This window comes from Piliocolobus tephrosceles, chromosome 13, assembly GCF_002776525.5.
Source record: "Piliocolobus tephrosceles isolate RC106 chromosome 13, ASM277652v3, whole genome shotgun sequence".
In the NCBI taxonomy this organism is placed as follows: Eukaryota; Metazoa; Chordata; class Mammalia; order Primates; family Cercopithecidae; genus Piliocolobus; species Piliocolobus tephrosceles.
The window spans coordinates 16,243,540-16,266,301 of record NC_045446.1 but is presented as its reverse complement, the minus strand read 5'-3'; the positions used below and the strand labels follow the sequence as shown (position 1 = coordinate 16,266,301).

The 22,762-nt window shown below is 36.3% G+C and overlaps 1 protein-coding gene and 1 pseudogene across 2 annotated transcripts; one reads left to right on the top strand and one right to left on the bottom strand.

Moving 5' to 3' along the window:
* Positions 1 to 2,184: 2,184 nt before the first annotated feature.
* LOC111544792 lies at positions 2,185 to 7,052 on the bottom strand (annotated as a pseudogene). The gene is made up of 2 exons (XR_003309391.1): positions 7,018 to 7,052; positions 2,185 to 3,697 (listed from the first exon to the last, which is right to left on the bottom strand). The product of XR_003309391.1 is annotated as a protein FAM8A1 pseudogene (transcript).
* Positions 7,053 to 16,491: 9,439 nt separating this feature from the next.
* On the top strand, positions 16,492 to 17,567 carry LOC111544821 (olfactory receptor 8K1). Its single transcript, XM_023215468.1, has one exon. It carries the CDS (start codon positions 16,581 to 16,583, stop codon positions 17,538 to 17,540), a length of 960 nt encoding a protein of 319 aa, XP_023071236.1. The 5' UTR covers positions 16,492 to 16,580; the 3' UTR covers positions 17,541 to 17,567.
* The last annotated feature ends 5,195 nt before the right edge of the window (positions 17,568 to 22,762 follow it).

Sequence of the window (22,762 nt, the reverse complement as noted above, 5' to 3'; positions counted from 1 at the left end):
TTTGTAACTCAGCTTCTGCCCTTTGGTTAATTACCAGGGGTAAAACTTACCATTGATAATGAGAAGCAGGCTTTTCCTGATTAACAGAAGGCACAGAGAAAGCAAATCGAGGCTTATCCTTCTGGTGCAACAGTATAGCAAAAAAGTAATTCTTAAGCCTTCAATTTGCACTGTACAGGTGGGTCCACCACATGCTGTGGTTCATGATAGATCTTCAGATGTTTGGTGGGCACCCACATAGGCACCTGATTGTCACGTGGAGAGACACAAGCAAATCCTCTTCCCCATAAAAGTATCTTTCCTTTTCCCCAGCTCTTTGTATGTGCATCCCTCTACCATATATCTCGTCCAGCCTTTTTTATTTTCCTTTTGTCCTGTCAGATGTTGTTCAGCTGCAGTCATGGGTTGATCTTGCTGAATTTTTTCCTCAATTAACTGAAGTTCCTCCAGTGCTTTTTGGACATGAAGCATTTACTGTTAAGGCTAGAATTGCCTCGTAAAGTAAAAAAAGAGGTGAGACATAGCATAGGTAGGAATGCCTAAAGTTGGATAAATCCAGTTAAAGTCTCCTAATAATGTTTGGAAATCATTTAAGGTTTCTAAATTATCTTTTTGAATATGAACCTTTTGGGGCTTAATAGCACTTTGCTCTACCTTCATTCCTAGATATTGAAAGGCAGAAGTTTGGATTTTATTAGGGGCTACAATGAACCCTGTCGCATTTACAGTCCTTTTTTTTTTTTTTTTTTTTTACTGTTTGTAGTGCATCAGTTCCTCCCCAGTCTCAGCTGTACACAGACTATCATCCATGTAATGGATGATATAACATTTTTTAACCTGTTCTGTAACTGATTTAATAGCTTTCCCGATATAAGTGACAAATAAGACTATTTAGCATGCCTTGTGGTAATACTTTCCAATGGTATCTGTCCACTGGGTTTTCATTATTTATGGCGGGAACAGTAAAAGCAAATTTTTCATAATCTTGGGCAGTTAAAGGAATGGAAAAAAGTAACCCTTTAGATCTACCACTATGAGAGGCCAGTATTTTGGGATCATTGTTGGGGAGGGCAGCCCTGGTTGTAGCGCACCCATGGGCGGAATCACAGCATTAGCAGCCCTTAAATCTGTTAACATTCTCCATTTCCCTGATTTTTTCTTAATGACAAATACAGGAGAATTCCAAGGGGAGAAAGTAGGCTCTATATGTCCCTTTTGCAGTTGTTCCTGCACCAGTTCTTTTAAAGCCTCCAGTTTTTCCTATTTCCGTGGCCATTGCTCCACCTAAATGGGTTTGACAGTTAGCCAAACAAGAGGAATGGGAGCCAGAGGCTCAACAATGGCTGCTCCTAAAAATGACACCCCAATCTGGTCTGATCTGTTTGCGCTCTTAATTCTAAAGGTTCCGATTGGCCGTTTTTATCTTTTCCTGATCCTTTTCCCAGGTGATATCCCATGTTTTTCATCATTTGTCTACTATGATTACTATACTGATCTGTAGGAAGTTATTTCAGAACCCCATTTTTGCAATAAGTCTCTACCCCATACAATGACAGGAATAGGTGTAATGATAGGTTGGATTGTCCCCTCCTGACCATCTGGCCCTTGACGTGGTAAAATCAAGGAACATTAATAAACTTCCCAGGCAGCTCCTACTCCAACAATATCAATGGATGCCTTTTGCTCAGGCCAGTGCTGGGGCCATTGATTTATAGCAACAATAGAGACCTCAGCTCCATTATCTACTAGTCCTTCAAAATATTTTCCTTGAATAGTTACTGTGCAAATAGGTCTTTTGTCAGACACTTGATTAACCCAATACACAGCCTTTCCTGCTGGATTAGTATTACCAAAGCCTCCTGTTCTTTTCACTGTGCTGCTTCCTAGCTCTATGTAAGGTAACAGCAACTACTGAGCAATTCTTTCTCTTGGGGAGACAGAACACGGAGTCGAGGAACTAATAACTAATTGAATCTCTCTGGTATAATCAGAGTCAATTATTTCTGTATGTATAGTAACACCTTTTACATTTAGACTAGACCTTCTGTTAGACCAACTGTTCCTCAGGGTAAGGGTCCCCTAACTCCCATGGGGACCTTCTTTGGTGGCTCCCCAGAAGTGTAACTAAAAGATGAGTTATATAGATGTTTACAAAACACAACTGGACATTTTCCATTATTTTGGGATAAACCAAAATAAATTTTGAAGTTTCATTTGGAGATTTCAAAGCTGAAAATGCTTTCAGCAAATTCTTAGATCTTAAGTGCCTTAGATCTTAAAGTATATATTGTCCATTGTTTATAAATCATTTGCATTTTTTTACCTACAAATTTTAATATTTGAATTTAATAGATTTTTCTTCTGGAAAAGTTCTTTGGCATTTAAGTAAAATCAATACACTTTCGGAGTAGTGACCTGCATCACACTGGAGTGACTGCTTTAATTTCTAAATCATTAATTAGTGTAACCCAGGGATACTGATGCCCTTGATACACAATTTAGTCTTGTCATTATAACGTGTGGAAATCAGGGCTTTGGGGGCATCATCTGACCCCATTTCTTTTTACCACAGTGGTTCCTGCCACAATATCATAGGCTGTTCGATTATGCTGAAAAAACAGCAGTGTGATGCAAGCAGGGAAAAAAGAAGCAATTGAAAAATTCTTGATCAAAGCTCATGTAGTGGACATTGTAATGCTAACATTTGAGGAAGGAATCACTAAAACCCGACTTAGTGCAATAAGCACTAATGTATCACATGTCAGAATTCGAAGCCCCACCAGGAACTTCCCTGGGGTAGCTCCACCTGCTCCCCAGATGCAAATTGTCTCATAGAAACAAACTAATAATCTGTATATAAGAGCCACAACTATCATTTTCTGCAAGTCTTCCATTGATGTGTCTTTATCTATGTTTTCCATTATATAATGCATAGCACACTTAGAGATATCCCTTATCCCACTGAGGTGCATAATGCTTAAGATAATGGCTACTTTTTCAAAGAGGAGAATAAAGAAATTCACCACGGTGGACCAAGGATGGAATAACATGCCTGCCTGTTGCCCGGTCTCAGGCTTCAGGAAGGGGCTGCGGATTCTACCTTCATCAACGGACTGGCCCACAGGGACGCCTGCACATGAGAAGCCCAGGGTCCCAGGCCTGCCACTGGAGCCCAGGTGCTGATGCCTGCAGCTATCCCCGGGTCAGGGCCCGCGGTCCAGGACTCAGGAAGTAGAAGGGGTTGTAATAGCCCAGCTGTGGGGACGGCAGCGCTGCCCGAAAGGAAGCTCTGCCAGGACTATTGGGGGCTGCCCCAGGTAAGGCAGTCGCAGCAGGACAGCTATAGCCACGGTCTCTCCGGGAGGGTTGTGGCCATGGGCACTTCGCAACCCGCCTGCCCCTGCAGCCCAGCACCAGCGGAGGCCGCCTCTCCGCACTTCCTGAGCTCATGGGGGTGGCTCCGATTTGTCAGCGGTACAGCCCCGGAGGCCAGGGCTTGGATCGGCCAGGGACTTGGGGTTTGACCTGGGGGTCGTCATGGGGGCATGGGACCGTGGTGGCAGGGGGGCCTCTCAGGGAAGGGACAGACTCGTGACCCCCTCCACCCTTGTCGTGCCCAGGGGGATGGCCTTAGGCTTCCTCGGGCCCCTCTGGTATCCTTCCCTCAGCAGCACTTTCAGGGTACCTGTCCCTGCTCCTTCTTTATACACCTTTTTAAAAAAATCTCTTCCAATTCTCTCCCTTTCATCCAACTCCATAGTTCCCTGTGCCAGGAACCATGGGCAAAACGGCTTTACTGTACTAAAAAGTGGTAACAAACTCTGAGTACTAACTTTTACTCCCCCACTTTGTAACAAATGCTTTAAAAATTTTTAAATAAGCCAAATGTCAGCTTTCACTTCGTCCCATTGTTACCCTGGTTCTTCAGAGCACTATTTTTCCGCAGAGCTTCTTTAGATGTCCTGGGTGTCCTTTGACAATGCATCCTCCGCTTTCACAGGCTCTAGCGTTCCTTCACCGGGGTCTTTGTCACCCCACATTGGGCACCAGGAATGTTGGGGTGATGAGACCCAACACCAAGTCGTTGGGGGGGGTGGTGGCAACGAAGTACGACGGAGTCAAAGGAATGCGAAAAAGACAGTTTGAGAGAGAAACTGGGACCAGAAACCATCCTGAGTGTGGAGGCTGTGAAGGCTCCAAGCTCTGGGAGGCCACTGCTATTTATTGGCGCTCAAACAAACAGGTGGTGAGGATGTGTGCGTTGAAAGGAAACAGTGTATCAAGTGAATGAGAAACATATGGCTGCTTGAGATAACTGGCCTGCTAAAAGCAAGGAGCCAGCAAGTCTAGCAGACATGCAAGCTCTGTCTCAGCTTCTCTCCCAGTACTCAGCTTTTCTCCCAACGAAGAATTATTGGCAAAATTTAAACACTTCAAAGCAGTGACACTGTGGCTGCAATACTGAATTCTTTTGTTCAGTCCACTGCATCTCCTATTCTACAATAAAACCCTTTGAAGGCATACCCTGAAATCTTGTTAGTTCAAAATAATATTTTCAAAAATGCTGGACTTACGGTTCTTACTTGTAAGAGAGGAAAAAGCCAGAAAGACAGAGTGGAATTCAATGAAGAAAGAACAAACAGTTTCACCTGGGAAGAATGATTGCAGGCAGCTGACCAATCTCCAGTCTTGCTCTCCTCCCCTGTCCTTGCTTCCTAAATCAGAACAGCAAGATCTACACATAAAACTCATCAGTTGCTGCCAACTTCCACAAGGTGAGAGTGCTCTAACTCCTCTAAGCTGTATGTTTGGACCTTGCGGTGGGCTCCCAGAAGTTTCTACTTGATAGTTGTGTGGGTTAAAGCTGGCATTCCATGAAGTTGTAACTAAATTCTATATTTTATTTGACTAAATATTTTAAAATGCAACTACTGTTCTAACATTCATGATTGCAGAGTTCCAAGTTTTCATTGAGGAGAAACGGAATGGTAGAAGAGGAGAGAGAAAGAGATTAGGCTAAAGCAGATTTTACTAACCTCAATCAGACCTGTTCCTCTTTGTTTTGCTCATGTCCCACATTAATTAAATAGAGGACCAGTGCTTATCACTGAAATGTTTGAAAATCACCTATGTAATGATCTGCCTTCTATTGGGCAATATTAGAAATAAACAGTAATTTATATGTGATGTAATAAATGCTCAGTACTTTTAAATGCCCTCTACACTGTGTTATTTTCACATTATTATCTTAAAGGAAATAAAACAAATTAAATATTCAAAATTCCTATATATTGACATAAAACATATTTTAGTAGGAATAGATGCACATGTTGGTAATCATTAAGCTTATATTTGGGAGTTTTTCTTTTTTCTTCAAAAATAAAAGTATACATTTAAGTTGAAATCTATGTAAATATTTAAAAGAAACAATAATACAAATTTTGTCATAAACCAATGGGCAAAAAAATCATAAAATCTATATAATATGAAATTCCAGACAAATCTCTGCACATTTGGTGGTAAAGGTGCTCTTAGTGAATATTCCTACACCAAAAGAGATAGCATTATTTAATAATAAATGTCATTGATTTTGAACCATATAAATATACCTATTAAACATCAAAGTATCATTAACTCAATCCATTGTTAGCTGGGTCCTACAAATGCCTGCAGATATGCAGATATGCTAATGTACTGTTTTGTCAGATAAAGTGTGACGAAGTGGAAGTCAGAATTTTGAGAGAAAGTGGCCTTAATTGGTCATGGTTAAAATATGACCCAGCCATCCCACTACTGGGTATATACCCAAAGGATTATAAATTATGCTACTACAAAGACACATGCACACGTATGTTTATTGCGGCACTATTCACAATAGCAAAGACTTGGAATCAACCCAAATGTCCATCAGTGACAGACTGGATTAAGAAAATGTGGCACATATACACCATGGAATACTATGCAGCCATAAAAAAGGATGAGTTTGAGTCCTTTGTAGGGACATGGATGCAGCTGGAAACCATCATTCTTAGCAAACTATCACAAGAAGAGAAAACCAAACACCGCATGTTCTCACTCATAGGTGGGAACTGAACAATGAGTTCACTTGGACTCGGGAAGGGGAACATCACACACTGGGGCCTATCATGGGGAGGGGGGAGGGGGGAGGGATTGCATTGGGGAGTTATACCTGATATAAATGATGAATTGATGGGTGCTGACGAGTTGATGGGTGCAGCACACCAACATGGCACATGTATACATATGTAACAAACCTGCACGTTATGCACATGTACCCTAGAACTTACAGTATAATATCTTTGCTTTGGGAATTTTTACAAAGACATATTACTTGTGAGTTTATTGTTAAATTCCTATCCAGAAAGTGCCAATGAGGGAAACTAAAATTTAGATTCCAGTAGCTTCATGCTATCTCTATCTCACTCTTTAATAATATCACAATTCCATAAGAATTCTTTGGAAAATATGGAAGTATATTAGAAAAAAAACTGTGTGCCACCGTGTAATAAAGTCTAACATTTCTTTATTAATACCTATATAATTTTATCAATTGATGTGTTCCAAACATTATTGATATTTACAGTTTAATCTACATCATAATTATATGTGTATTTAATATGGGTTGCTTCTTTTGATAGTAGAAGTTTCTTTTTTTTTAGTTTTAGGATCAGATGTGGAAATAAAGTTTCTCATTATGAATAACACCTTTTGTCTACAAATGTTATAATTTGTTTGGATGACGTTACATAAAACTTATAACAACCACTCTGTTTCTTCCTGGAAGAGATAACTGGACTAAATGGACCAAAAGAATCTAATAGTGCTTACTGAATTCATTCTGATGGAAATCACAAGTCGGCTTGAGCTGCAGCTCCCCCTTTTTTGGGTCTTCCTCATCATCTATGCATTCACAGTGGTGAGCAAAGACTGCATAATCATTTTGAACAATGTGGACTCGGGTCTACACAACACCTATATATTTTTTAAATCAGGTACCTGAATTTTACTGATCTTGGTAATTCTAAGGTCATTTATCCCAAGATACTAGTAAACTTTGTTGTGGCTCAAAATGCCATTCCATGTTATGCATGTACCATGCAGATGGCTTTCTTTATTATGTTCATTATCAGTGAACTTCTCATCTCATCACCATGGCCTATGACCACTATGTGGACATCCATAGCCTTCTGCTGAGTCAGAGCTTATCTACTGGCCATTACTCATAAGCATTATCTACTGGATAGTAGTCCAAACTACAACACCAAAAATATTTTGCTATTATACCCTCCTGTGAAACAAAAGGCAACAATTCAGCCACAAATAAATATTCTGTATAGAGTCTTGGCCCTCTGAAAACATCTAGAAACAAAGTCAACTGACTATACTCAATTTGCATCACAGTTAAAGGAACAACAGTCCTCCCAGATGAGAAAGAATTAGCTCAAGAACTCTAGGAATTCAAAAAGCCAGGGTGTCCCCTTACCTCAAAGTGAGCCCACTAGCTTTCCAGGAATGGTTTTTTACTAGTCAGAAATGACTGAAATGACGTGCATAGAATTCAGAATCTGGGTAGCAAGAAAGATAATCAGGATTCAGAAGAAATTTAAACCCCAATCTAAGGAATCCAAGAAATTCAGTAGAATGGTTTAAGAGCTTAAAGATGATACTGACATTTTAAGAAAGAACCAATTTGAAGTATTAACAGCAGAATAGATCAGGCTGAGGAAATAATCCTAGAGCTCAAAAACCAGTTCTTTGAATCAACTCAGTCTAAAAAGAAAAGAAAAATAATTTTTCTTTTTTTTTTTTTTGAGACGGAGTCTTGCTCTGTCGCCCAGGCTAGAGTGCAGTGACTGGATCTCAGCTCACTGCAAGCTCCGCCTCCCGGGTTCACGCCATTCTCCTGCCTCAGCCTCCCGAGCAGCTGGGACTACAGGCGCCCGCCACCTCGCCCGGCTAAGAAAAATAATTTTAAAAATAAACAAAACCTCTGAGAAATATAGGATTATATAAAGAAACCAAATCTACAACTTATTAGCTTTCCTGAGAAAGAAGGAGACAGAATAAGCAACTTGGAAAATACATAAGAGGACATAGTCCTTAAAAATTACCCTAAACTCGGTAGATAAATTGATATGCAAATTCAAGAAATACAGACAGCACCAGATAGATACTGTACAAGAAAACTATCCCGAAGACTCATAGTCATAAGATTCACCAAGGTCAACGCAAAAGGAAATAAATCTTAAAGGCAGCCAAAGAAAAGGGTCAGATCAAATATAAAGAGAACCTCATCCGCCTACCAACGGACCTCTCAGCAGAAATCTTAAAGACTGGAAGAAATTGGGGCCTATTTTCAGCAGTCTCAAAAAAAAAAAAAAAATTCCAACCAAGAATTTCATATTTCACCAAACTAACTTCAGAAGGATAAAATCCTTCACAGACAAGAGAGTTTGTTTCAACTAGACCAGGCTTCCAAAAAGTCTTCAAGGAGGTCTTAAGCATGGAATCAAAAGAATGACACTTAATGCACTTAAGCAAAAAAGCAAAAATGCACTTAAGCATACAACCCACAGACACTATAAAACAACTACTTAATCAAGTCTACATAACTACCAGCTAAGAGCACAAAGACAAGATGAAAATCTCACATATCGATACTAATCCTGAATGTAAATGGGCTAAATGCTCCACTTAAAAGACATAGAGTGGCAAGCTGAATAAAAAGAAAGACTCAACCATCTGCTATTTTTAAGATACCTATCTCACATGTATTAACACCCACAGACTCAAAGTAAAGGAATGAAGAAAGATCTACCATGCAAATGAAAAACAAAGAGGAGTCACTATTCTTGTATCAGATAAAACAGACTTCAAAACAATAGCAATTAAGGACAAAGACAGATATAAAAAAACGATAAAGTATACAATCCAATAAGAAGACTTAACTATCCTAAACAAATATGCAGTCAACTTTGGGGAACTGAGATTCATAGAACAAGTTGTACTTGACCTATGAAAATATTTAGCCATGGGATAATAGCTGGAAACTTCAACTCCCCACTGATGGCATTAGACAGATCTTCAAGGTAGAAACCTAACAAAGAAACTCTGGACTTAAACTTGACACTTGACCAATTAAACCTAATAGACATCTACAGAACACTCTGCCCAATAACCACTGAATAGATGTTCTTCTTATTGACCATATGTTCAGTAATAAAGCAAGTCTCTACAATTTCAAAAAATCAAAATCATACTAAGCACACTTTCACACCACAATGCAATAGAAATAGAAATTAATATCAAGAAGATCCCTCAAAATAAAAAAAATAAAGATTAAACAACTTTATTCTGAATAACTCTTAGGTTAGCATCAAAATTAAAATTAAAGCATAAATTAAAAAAAAATACTTTTAAAGGAATGAAAATAGGGAGACAACTTACCAAAATCTCTGGGATATAGCTAAAGCAATATTAAGAGGAAAGTTTATAGTCCTTAATACCTTCAGTAAGAAGTTAGAAAGATCTCAAACTAAAGTCTAACTTTGCATCTACAAGTACTAGGGAAAAACAAACAAAAAGCAGAACAAACCAACCTCAAAGCTAGCAGGAGAAAAGTTAGAGAAGAACTGAACAAAGTTGAGACACAAATATTTACACAAAAGATCAATTAAACCAAGTGTTGATTCTTTGAAAAATTAACATTGATAGACCATTAGCTAGATCAGAGATGAAAATTTGATATTACATTATTCCCATAAAAATACAAAACATCCTCAGAGAAAACTATGAACTCCTCCATGCATGCAAATTAGAAAATCTAGATGAAATGGATAAATTCCTGGAAACACATAATATCCTAAGGTTGAATTAGGACTATATTAAAACCCTGACTAGAAAAAGTTTTAGTTCTAAAACTGAATCAGTTTAAAAAAAAAAAGAAAAGAAAAACCTGCCAACCAAAAAATAAAGCCCTGGATTAGATGAATTCACAGCCTAATCCTACCAGGTGTACAAAGATCTGGTACCAATTCAACTGAAAATAATCCAAAAAATTGAGGAGGAGAGACTCCTCCTTAACTCATTCTATAAATGCAGCATCTTCCTGATGCCAAAATCTGGCAGAGACATAGCAAAAAAAGAAAACTTCAGTCCAATATCTTTGATTAATATAGATGCAAAAATCCTCAAAAAATATTAGCAAATTGAATCTAGCAGCATATCTAAAAGTTAAAACCTCATAATCAAGTAGGCATTATTCCTGGGATGCAAGGCTTTCTCAACACATGCAAATCAATATATATGATTCAGCACATAACCAGAATTAAAAACAAAAACATACAATCATCTCAATATATGTAGAAAATGCCTTTTATAAAATCCAACATCCCTTCAGGATAAAAACCCTCAACAGACTAGGCATTGAAGGCATGTACCCGAAAATAATAAAAGCCATCTATGATAAAACCACAGCCAACATCATAGTGAAAAGGCAAAAGCTGAAACCATTTCCCTTGAGAACTGGAATAAAACAAGGATGCCCACTCCAACCACACCAATTTGACATAGCACTAGAAGTTCTGGCCAGAGTAATCAGGCAAGAACACCACCAACAACAAAAAAACGCATAAAAGTAGAAATAGAAGAAGTCAAACTATCTCTTTTCACTGATTATATGATTCTGTATATAGCTAAAGCTTCCACCTAAAGGCTCCTAAATGTCCAAGCTAGGAGTCAAATCAAGAACAATCCCATTTACAGTAGCCACAAAGAAAATGAAATACCAAGCAATCAGCTAGTGAATGAGGCAAAAGAGCACCCCAAAGAGAACTACAGAACACTCATGAAATAAATCAGAGACAACACAAACAAATGGAAATACATTGCATGCTCATAGACTGGCAGAATCAATATTGTTAAAGTGACCATATTGTCAAAGTAATTTATGGATTCAGTGCTCTTCATATTGAAATACCAACATCATTCTTCATAGAATTAGAAAAAAAAATTCAAAAAATATATCTAAAATTCATATGGAGTCAAAAAAGCCAAAATAGCCAAAGTAATCCTAAGCAAAAAGAACAAAGCCAGAGACATCACTCAACTGAACTTCAAGCTATAATGTAAGGTTACAGTAATCTAAAAAAGCATGATACTGTCACACACACAGATCACTGGAATAAAAGAGAAAACTCAGAAATAGAGCCATACAACTACAACCATGTGGTCTTTGACAAGAGGAAAGGACTCACTATTCAAAAAATAGTTCTGGGATAACTGGCTAACCATATGCAGTATATTGAAACTGTACTCACTACTTTTCACCATGCACAAAAATTAACTCAAGATGGATGTAAAATTTAATACTATAAAAATCCTGGAAGATAACCTAGGAAATACCCTTTCAATAGTAACCGACTCGATCAACTTGAAGAAAGAGTATCAGCAATTGAAGATCAAATGAATGAAATGAGCAAGAAGAGAAGTTTAGAGAAAAAAGAGTAAAAAGAAATGAACAAAGCCTCCAAGAAATATGGGATTATGTGAAAAGACAAAGCTACGTCTGATTGGTGTGCCTGAAAGTGATGGGAAGAATGGAATCAAGTTGGAACACACTCTGCAGGATATTATCCAGGAGAACTTCCCCAACCTAGCAAGGCAGGTCAACATTCCAGTTCAGGAAATACAGAGAATGCCACAAAGATACTCCTCTAGAAGAGCAACTCCAAGACACATAATTGTAAGATTCACCAAAGTTGAAATGAAGGAAAAAATGTTAAGGGCAGCCAGAGAGAAAGGTCGGGTTACACACAAAGGGAAACCCATCAGACTAACAGCGAATCTCTCAGCAGAAACTCTCCAAGCCAGAAGAGATTGGGGGCCAATATTCAACATTCTTAAAGAAAAGAATTTTAAACCCAGAATTTCATATCCAGCCAAACTAAGTTTTATAAGTGAAGGAAAGATAAAATCCTTTAAAGACAAGCAAATACTTAGAGATTTTGTCACCACCAGGCCTGCCCTACAAGAGATCCTGAAGGAAGCACTAAACATGGAAAGGAACAACCGGTACCAGCCATTGCAAAAACATGCCAAAATGTAAAGACCTTCAATGCTAGGAAGAAACTGCATCAACTAACGAGCAAAATAACCAGCTAATATCATAATGACAGGATCGAGTTCACACATAACAATATTAACCTTAAATGTAAATGGACTAAGTGGTCCAATTAAATGACACAGACTGGCAAACTGGATAAAGAGTCAAGACCCATCAGTGTGCTGTATTCAGGAGACCCATCTCACATACAGAGACACACATAGGCTCAAAATAAAGGGATAGAGGAAGATCTACCAAGCAAATGGAAAACAAAAAAAGGCAGGGGTTGCAATCCTAGTCTCTGATAAAACAGACTTTAAACCAACAAAGATCAAAAGAGACAAAGAAGTCCATTACATAATGGTAAAGGCATCAATTCAATAAGAAGAGCTAACTATCCTAAATATATATGCACCCAATACAGGAGCACCCAGATTCATAAAGCAAGTCCTTAGAGACTTACAAAGAGACTTAAGACTCCCATACAATAATAAAGGGAGACTTTAACACCCCACTGTCAACATTAGATCAGCGAGACAGAAAGTTAATAAGGATATCCAGGAATTGAACTCAACTCCGCACCAAGAGGCCCTAATAGACATCTACAGAACTCTCCACCCCAAATCAACAGAATATACATTCTTCTCAGCACCACATCACCCTTATTCCAAAATTGACCACATAGTTGGAAGTAAAGCACTCCTCAGCAAATGTAAAAGAACAGAAATTATAACAAACTGTCTCTCAGACCACAGTGCAATCAAGCTAGAACTCAGGACTAAGAAACTCAATCAAAACCACTCAACTACATGGAAACTGAACAACCTGCTCCTGAATGACTACTGGGTACATAACGAAATGAAGGCAGAAATAAAGATGTTCTTTGAAACCAATGAGAACAAAGATACAACATACCAGAATCTCTGGGACACATTTAAAGCAGTGTGTAGAGGGAAATTTATAGCACTAAATGCCCACAAAAGAAAGCTGGAAAGATCTAAAATTGACACCCTAACATCACAATTAAAAGAACTAGAGAAACAAGAGCAAACACATTCAAAAGATAGCAGAAGGCAAGAAATAACTAAGATCAGAGCAGAACTGAAGGAGATAGAGACACAAAAAACCCTCGAAAAACATCAATGAATCCAGGAGCTGGTTTTTTGAAAAGATCAACAAAATTGATAGACTGCTAGCAAGACTAATAAAGAAGAAAAGAGAGAAGAATCAAATAGATAGACAGTGTGGACTACGAGAAGCAGGCAAGGGTGTCTGTTGAAAAACTCCTTATTGAGTTCTAGGCTTGCTTACATGAGTGAAGGATCCATACCCCAAACCCCAGCATCATGCAGCATCATGCAGTATACCCATGTATCAATCCTGCACGTGTATCTCTGTATCTGAAATAAAAGTTGAAAGTTAAAAAAAAAAGTAATTACAGATGTTGGAAGGCATACTTTCCACTTATTGCTATTTGTTTCTTACATGGAATATTTTTGTTATTATTTTTCATCCTTTCCTCCATTTCAAGTTCTCTTTGAGTTTGTGGCTGAACTCTTAAATTATGCATGGCTATATCAAATGTCCACAAGGCTTTTCAAAGAATGACCTAAGAATTTTAAGCTGAATAATTCGTAGGTGTCACACTGAGAAGGAAGACATCCTAGTTCCAAAAAAGCTGGAATGTATCATCCTTGATCAACAACTAGGCACCCACTAGAGATTTCAGAGGCAAATGTTACTCCACTAGAGATTTCAGAGGCAAATGTTACTCCAAATGCTTCTGAGGGCTTGAAAACAAGTATCAAATACTGCTGACTAATCTTTGTTTAAAACACTTAATATTCTTTCAAAAAAATGCAAAAATATACAGCACTGATTAACACAAAATTCACAATATTCAGCATCCAATCCCAAATACTAGGCATTTGAGAAAGCAGGAATATGTGGTCCTATCTTGGAGATAATTCAAGTAGATATTGAAATGGTATAATGATAGAATTAGCAAGCAAGGGCTTTAAGACAACTGTTATAAACATGTTCAGTAAACTAAATGATTTAACAAAAACATTAGCATTGTGAGGAAAAAAAAATGAAGATTTAAGAAACAACAGATATGGGGCTTCTAGACATAAATATACAGTATTAGATATGAAAAATATACATTGAATGAGAACAATGGCAGATTAGGAACTGAACAAAAGATGACTTAAGCAGTCAACAATGAAGACTACTGAAAACAAAGCCAGAGTAAAAATATACTGAACAAAAACCATGAAAATAGTCTTAGTGATCTGTAGAACAATAACAAGTTATTTAAGTCATGTTTAATTTTAAGTCTAAGTGTAAAGAAGAGATTAAATAGTGCAGAAAATACACAGTAAAAAATGTTGGCCAGAATTTTTTTCTAAATGTATTTAAAAAAAACAAAATCCTAGACATACAAAAAGCTAAAATAATTCCAAGTAGGGTAAATCGAAAGGAAATTACGCTAAAATGCATTATAGTCAAATTTCTGAAAACCAATAACGAAAGTTCTTAAAAACAGCCAGAGATAAATGATACGTTATATACAAATGAAGAAATTATTTGCCACTAATTTTTTGCCATAAACAATACAATTAATAAAATATTATCTCAGTCTAATACAGTTTATAATACATTGTTTTATGTCAGTTTGTAATTATATATTCAACAAAATCTATGCCGTCAATGGATGTATTATCAAATATTACATAACATTTTTTCTAGAAATTCATTACTTCATTTACTTATGACTTTTGGGGATTATATATGTAATATTTGCATGCAATGCTGAAAACGGCATTTGTGATTTCCAGTCTTGAGTGATATGGCATAATTTATTTTTTCAGTTAGACAAAGGCATAAGTACTTATGACTTTTTCTTAATAAAACATTCAGAGAATAATCAACAGATATTCAAGGTACTTTCCCTCGGGTAATTACATATAATTTGTTTAATCTTGAGTCAGATTAATACTTCAACACAATGAGTCTTAAGGGAGTAGAAAAAATTTAAATCCATTCTGTAGCCACTTATAAGGCCTAAAGCAGTAGAAAGCAAAGCAGATTCCCCATTAAGGTAAGCAGAAACATTGGTCTTAGAAAATTTCTAAGGGTACATCCTTAAAGCAGGTTGTCACCAAAAATCTTGAAGGGTCCTATTCTCTGCAAAACTATTGCCTCCCTTGCAATATACTGTTCTGTCATCCATAGGAAGGATGTGCAGACAGACCTGTTATACAGTCCCCAGTACTCGGGGCTGGTCATTATTTATGCCACCTTAGCTTTCAAATTACTTCATGTTCAGTCATCTATTTTAACAAAGATCTTTATCTATCATTATTTACCTTGTGTCTTTCCTGTCTCCTTCTCACTTCCTACCAATGAAGAGTATCTCTAATGGAGAAGCGGTGTGTTAGAGGGTTTATGAGAACATATTCTGAAGGCAGAATGACTTTATTTGAATCCTGACACTGCAACTTATAATGTGAAAGATCTTTGTTAAATTATCCAACTCTTTGTGCCTCAGTTTCTTTTTCTTTTAAATGGGGATGATATTACTGCCTACTTCCTAAAATTAATTGTGTAGATCATATGAGTTAATATCTGCAAGTCACTTGCAAAATTACCTAGCACACAATGGATTTCCTTAAATTCTTGATATTCATTTGTATTTCTCGATATCCATTTGTATTTCTCTATCCACTGAGCCCTTTTTTATGATTCTCTCTTAAACATTCATGAATTGTAAGAACAGCCAGTTTTTTTTTTTTTTTTTTTTCTGCAGAAGAAGGATGTATAATTGGGGGCTTATACATCCCCCAATTGCTCACTAGAAGGAGCAGTTCAATAGGCAAAAAGTTCAGATGTGGCAAATGCAGATTAAGATATTATTAACAAAATTCTCAAATTATGGCATAAAATTTTGTTTTTGGTAAACAAGTTGAATTTATAGACAGAAGTATTGACATATATATAATGGTCAGAGATTTCCTACTGTCCGATTCATTACTCCATCAACAGTTTTGAAGTTCTTGTCTTGCTTTTTTCAATGATCAGCAAAAATGTAAAGTTTAATGTACAGATGTTTGTTTTACAAATTACCTGAAAATTGTGGTAAGCAGAAACAAAAGTGGTAGCTACTTTTACATACTTAAAATGACTCTGGGTCATAAAAAAGTGGGTCATAGTAGCTACATCAAAGCAACAACTTCAAAATACCTTGACCTTTTTAATTCACACTTTACCAAAGTTTTAATGAATGTGACTGTAGCTTTGTGTGGTTTTGACCTTAAGGGAAGAGGAGACTCTATTTAGAATTTGAAATAAAGGAAATACCTCCATTGCTCATATATCATATTGTTAATTTTCTTAGAAGATAATGTTTCAAATATAATAAATATTGGTTTTCTAGTTTGCACAGGTTACCAAGATGAGCCACATGGTAAAACCCAATCACACGGCAGTGACCAAGGTGACTGAATTTATTCTCATGGGGATTACAGACAACCCTGGGCTGCAGGCTCCACTGTTCGGACTCTTCCTCATCATATATTTGGTCACAGTGATAGGTAATCTGGGCATGGTTATCTTGACCTACTTGGACTCCAAGCTACACACCCCCATGTACTTTTTCCTCAGACATTTGTCAATTACTGATCTTGGTTACTCCACTGTCATTGCCCCGAAGATGTTAGAAAACTTCATAGTGCACAAAAATACAATTTCTTACAATTGGTGTGCCACTCAGCTAGCATTCTTTGAGATTGTCATCATCTCTGAGCTCTTTATTCTATCAGCAATGGCCTATGATCGCTACGTAGCCATCTGTAAACCTCTTCTGTATGTGATCATCATGGCAGAGAAAGTACTTTGGGTGCTGGTAATTGTTCCCTATCTCTATAGCACGTTTGTGTCACTATTTCTCACAATTAAGTTATTTAAACTGTCCTTCTGTGGCTCAAACATAATCAGCTATTTTTACTGTGACTGTATCCCTCTGATGTCCATACTCTGTTCTGACACAAATGAATTAGAATTAATCATTTTGATCTTCTCCGGCTGTAATTTGCTCTTCTCCCTCTCAATTGTTCTCATATCCTACACGTTTATTCTAGTGGCCATTCTCAGAATGAACTCAAGGGAAGGGAGGTACAAAGCCTTCTCCACCTGTAGCTCTCATCTGACAGTGGTGATCGTGTTCTATGGGACATTGTTATTTATTTACTTGCAACCCAAGTCCAGTCATACTTTGGCTATTGATAAAATGGCCTCGGTGTTTTACACCCTGGTGATTCCTATGCTGAATCCATTGATCTACAGCCTAAGGAACAAAGAAGTAAAAGATGCTCTAAAGAGAACTTTAACCAATCGATTCAAAATTCCCACTTAATATCTTAATACTCAATTGCATAGTTGAGTACAATAATCTTTGTTTAGTACTCTGTCAAACCAATTATAACATAAAAAAGTAGAAATATTCTATCTGCTTAGGTTTTCCTGTTTTTCTGGACAAAACATGTACTCTTAGAGCAACCCCATACTCTTTGCCACCTCAGTGGGATAAAATAAATACTACACTCAGGTAATATATATCCTAAGCAATTTTTGAGGTCATATTGGAACCGCTACTTTTTATAAATAGGGCAAATTATGTCAAACTTAGAGTTGCAGAGTTAAAGTGAAAAGCTTATATAGTTCAGAGTAAAAATAACCAGAAAATTAGTAATAGATACTTCATAGCAGGTACTAGGTATTAAATATAAGTAAGATTGAACCATAAAGAATGTGTGCGCTAGATAGGAAGCAAGAAAGTAAGTAAATATGTGATTATAATACAATGTGAAAAGCTGTTTAGCCTGACCAACATGGTGAAACCCCGTCTCTACTGAAAATACAAAAATTAGCCGTGCACGGTGGCATATGCCTGTAGTCCCAGTTACTCGGGAGACTGAGAGAGGAGAATTGCTTGAACCTGGGAGGCGGAGGTTGCAGTGAGCCGAGATCACGCCACTGCACTCCAGCCTGGGTGACAGAGAGAGACTCCATCTCAAAAAAAAAAAAAAAAAAAAAAAAAGAAGAAGAAAAGAAAAGGCTGTTTAAACATTAAAGCTAAGAACGCAATAAATTATGCTACCTCAGAATGAGGTTTTTCAATCAGATTAAGTTAATATTGTATATCTTAGGGATAAAATAGGGTTTTGATTAGGACTGCTGAGAAAAATCCTGGATTGTTCTAGATCCTCCTTGACAGATCCTAGCACTACTGCAAACACTGGTTTATAATAACTTCCCGATAAGCTGATTTAGAATTGGCAACCTGCACAACCTGAAGGTAAAGAAGTTATCTTGTCATCTACTGTAATGGTATCAATGCAGAATTTTGAAAAATATATGGAGATAATAACGCAGATTAAAGAAAACTGATACACTCTAGGGTCAGTTGCATCTTCATTCCTGTCTTCTTTGTCTCCTTCATGAGCCTGTCTACACAGTGGCATGGAATGTATTCTAACATAATGCTTCATTTACATTGTGTACTCTCACTCAGCAAATGAATTCCTTACATCTTAGTATTCTTCCATTGTTTCAATGGGCCCCTTTTTTTTATTATTTAAAAAATATATACAGTTTTCTAATTGTGCCTGTTTCAATTTAATCTAGTGTTCAAAGTAAACATTGTGAGGAATTGAATTGAAAAATGATCCAAGGTGTCTTTATCCAGATCCATTTATTTTCTTTTTTTCCTTTTCTTTCACTTCTTGTATTTACTTCATCTAAACATAAGCTGAACATAACAATATAGAAAATTGCATTATCCAATCATCAAATTTGTTTACTTCTGATTTTGATAACATCTGATCCTGCTCATAAGCATATTAATTTTTAGGAATCAATTTTACACTTCCAGAGTAATTTTTTTTTTTTTTTTTTTTGAGATGATGTCTCACTCTGCAGCCCAGGCTGGAGTGCAGTGGTGCAATCTTAGCTCACTGCAACCTCCACCTCCTGGGTTCAAGCAATTCTCCTGCCTCAGCCTCCCAAGTAGCTGGGACTACAGGTGACACCACTACGCCCAGCTAATTTTTTGTATTTTTGTGGAGACCAGGTTTCACAGTGTTGACCAGGCTGGTTGTGAACTCCTGAGCTCAGGCAATCCACCCACCTTGGCCTCCCAAAGTGCTGAGATTACAGGCGTGAGCCACCGTGCCCGGCCTCATAGTAGCATTTTATCTTATAAGGCACAAATATAACTGTTTGGTTTTGTATATTTTCCCTTCCCAAATTCTACAATTTCTATCCCTTTCTATAACCCACAACTAAAATTAAATACTATGAATAGCATTCTGTAATACCATCCATACAAGAAAGGCTTTTTAAAAATCATGCTATATTATGTTCCCTGCAATGGTTTTTTTTTTTTTTACTTTAGAATACATCAGCAGAATTTCTCTTGACCAATAAAAATTCTTTTAAAAAATTTTTTAATATCAGCATATAACTCTGGAAAACAGACAAATCACTTTGTACTTAGCCATTCCTTGATTGATGAACTTTGGTTGTTGACAGCTTATTAAATTGCCGCCAAAAACATATGCTGTAATAAATATCTCATAATTCTAAAATAATGTACTGGTTAATTTTTATATCTAAAATAAATGTATACGGTTATTTCACATTCTAATAATGTGTTGTTGGGTAAATATTTTGCATACATAAATTATAATTTAAAAAAAATTTTAATGAGAATAAATGCCATGCAGTGTTATTTTTTCCAAGAAGTGTTTCCTCTTTTGTCCATTTTTAAATGAAATACTAACATTTTTAGAATGAAGTACTAACATTTTTATGAACACTAACATTTACTAATATTGTGTGATAAAAAATGCAAAATGACAATAATAGGTGTCTAAAATCAGCTATTTGATGTCATAGATAAAATATAGATGGTTTTCAAGCATTACATTCTTTTCTACAAAAAGTTTATAATATTCCAGGCTTAGTTGGACACTGCTCTTTTCCCTAATAGCCGCAAAACACACATTCTGATTACAATTATAATCATGAGTAGTTGAAAAATAATGCTGCCAACCTATATAAAATTCCTTTAGTATTTATACATTCTCAAACTTCTTCCCAGAGTTAAAACTTTGAGCTTTATTGTATTTATTTTCATTCCATGTCTAATTAATGACTTGGTACACCAAAAGCTTTTACCAAGGATATTTTAATATATCTGTACTTTCTAATGTTTACGTGACAAGAGTTGAACCGTCCTAATGATGGACTGCATAAACTCAACTTGCAAATATTTCTAAAAGCCCTTGAGGCTGATTTCCTACATAGGCTCTGTAATGAATTCTTCAATTCTCTCTCCATGGCTTTTTTATTCAGACAGCAAGACACACTCCTCTTCAAGGAATTTTCTCAAAGAATTTAAATTTTCTGCATCAAACATGAAGCCATTCTGGCTTTAAAATGTTGAAAGAGTTAGCTCGATGGAGGAGAATTATCTCCTTTACTCTCTTATCCTAAGCATCCAAGTGGTTCATCCTTCATCTAACACCATAGGGTTGAGACCAAGGTACACTTTTTAGCTAAGCTCAATTTTAAAGCACCAATGTAATATTAATTTTAATAACTGCAACCAAAGGTGACTGTTTTAGGAGTAGACAGGTGTAAGCCCAGCCTCATGGCATAAAAGTAAGGTTCCCCATATCTGGCTTTAGATCTGCATCTATATGACACGGAAAAAATTCAGAATAGCCAAAATAATCTTGAAAAACAACAAAGTTAGAGCACTCACAATACCTACTCCATGAGCTCCTATAAACCTCCAGTACCGGAGATAATGCAGCACTTTATAAACATAGATAAATAGATTTGTGGTACAGAATAGAGTCCAAAACACATGTATGTATAGATGTTTGATTGATTTTCTACTAAAAAGCCCACTCAATTTATATGGTACCTTAGACACATATAACTATCACCTACAAGGCTGTAACTAAAAGGCAATCAAACAAAAATAGGATAAAATATGTTCCACATAGTAAGTATTAATGGTCAATATGCACTTGATAAAGAAGCCCAACATCCTCAGCTATCAGAGAAATGGAATTACAGTAACAGTGGGATACCATTTTCCATCTACTAGTTTGAGTAAAATTTAAAATATTTCATTACCAAAGAGTGAGTGTCAACCTGATCAAGAGTATTAGCTCCTGAAATCATCACACTTGCTGATTACCATGTACAATGGTACTTCACTTTGGAGAACAGTGTGGTAATTATAAATAATGTTAAATGCCTTACTACCAGATGTTTCCAGAGTTCACCTTCTGGATGTTTACCAAAGGGGAATGAAAATATGTCCAAAAAATGTATACATTCATGTTATTGATAGCTCTATTCAAAATAGTATAAAATGGAAATATTTCAATTGTTCATAAACAAATAAAAATATAAATTGTGCTATAATCCTAAAATAGAATACTACTCAGCAATAAAATGGAATGAGCTATTGCTATATGCAGCAGCACAAATGAATTTAAACAGCATTAACCAGACACAACCTACTATATTATTCATTTTACATGAAGTTCTAGAACAGGTAAACTAATATATGGTGATAGAAACCACAGCAATTTTGAGCACGTGAATTCCAATGAACTAAGGTTTTGCTACCAGTGTCAGCCATTTACTCTCCCACTAATTGGGATTACTTTTTAAAAGAGATCTTTTCCCCTGATATACAAGCTTTAGAAAATCTTAGAAGAGGGGTGGCTGCATGTCTTAATGCTGGGAAGCAGCAGCTTTGGAGTGGAACTTACTGAAATGGATTACAATTTTTGGCTTGTTTCAGAGCTACAAAAATTGTATGTATCAAAAATTATAATAGTCTTAAATTGAGTATAAATAATATTGAAATGCATGTGCATATGTGATTATTTGTGATGTTATTTGTAAAAGAAAGTATATATACATATGTTTGAAGTGTTGAAAGAAAACTAGTACTTTATATTCTTTATCATATCACTTTTTGTAAGTGTTGAATATATTCATATTTGTTTTTCTATGTACTGTTTTGTGGCCTTAAGAAGTGTTTTAAACATATCTGAGTGTGTAAAATAGGAGAAAATGCCCCCTATTTGATGCTGCATTAGATATAAAACTGTGTACATATATTAAAAAAATAACAATTGTATCCTGAGATATAGTATGGAGGAATTTACTGCAAAGAGACATTGGGGAATATTTTGGGATGATTAAAACACATTATTTAAATGTAAACTATATATAGTTGGCATTTTATTGTATGTAAATTATTGCTCTTTTAACAGAAACCAATATAATATGGCCCTTTTATTTATTTGTATAGGTTTATTGAGTTATAATAGGCAAATAAAAATTGTACATATGTAAGGTGTGCAACATGACAACTTTTTATTTTGTTTTATTTATTTATTTATTTATTGTAGACATGGGGGTCTTGCTATGTTGACCAGGCTGATCTTGAACTCCTGGACTCAAGCCATCCTCCTGCCTCAGACTCCCAAAGTGCAGAGATTACAGGCGTGAGCCACTGCACTTGGCATCATGATGTTTTCATAA

Bases quoted from the DNA above. Each gene is read 5' to 3' on its own strand.
- LOC111544821 (XM_023215468.1), top strand. From the start codon at position 16,581: ATGAGCCACATGGTAAAACCCAATCACACGGCAGTGACCAAGGTGACT.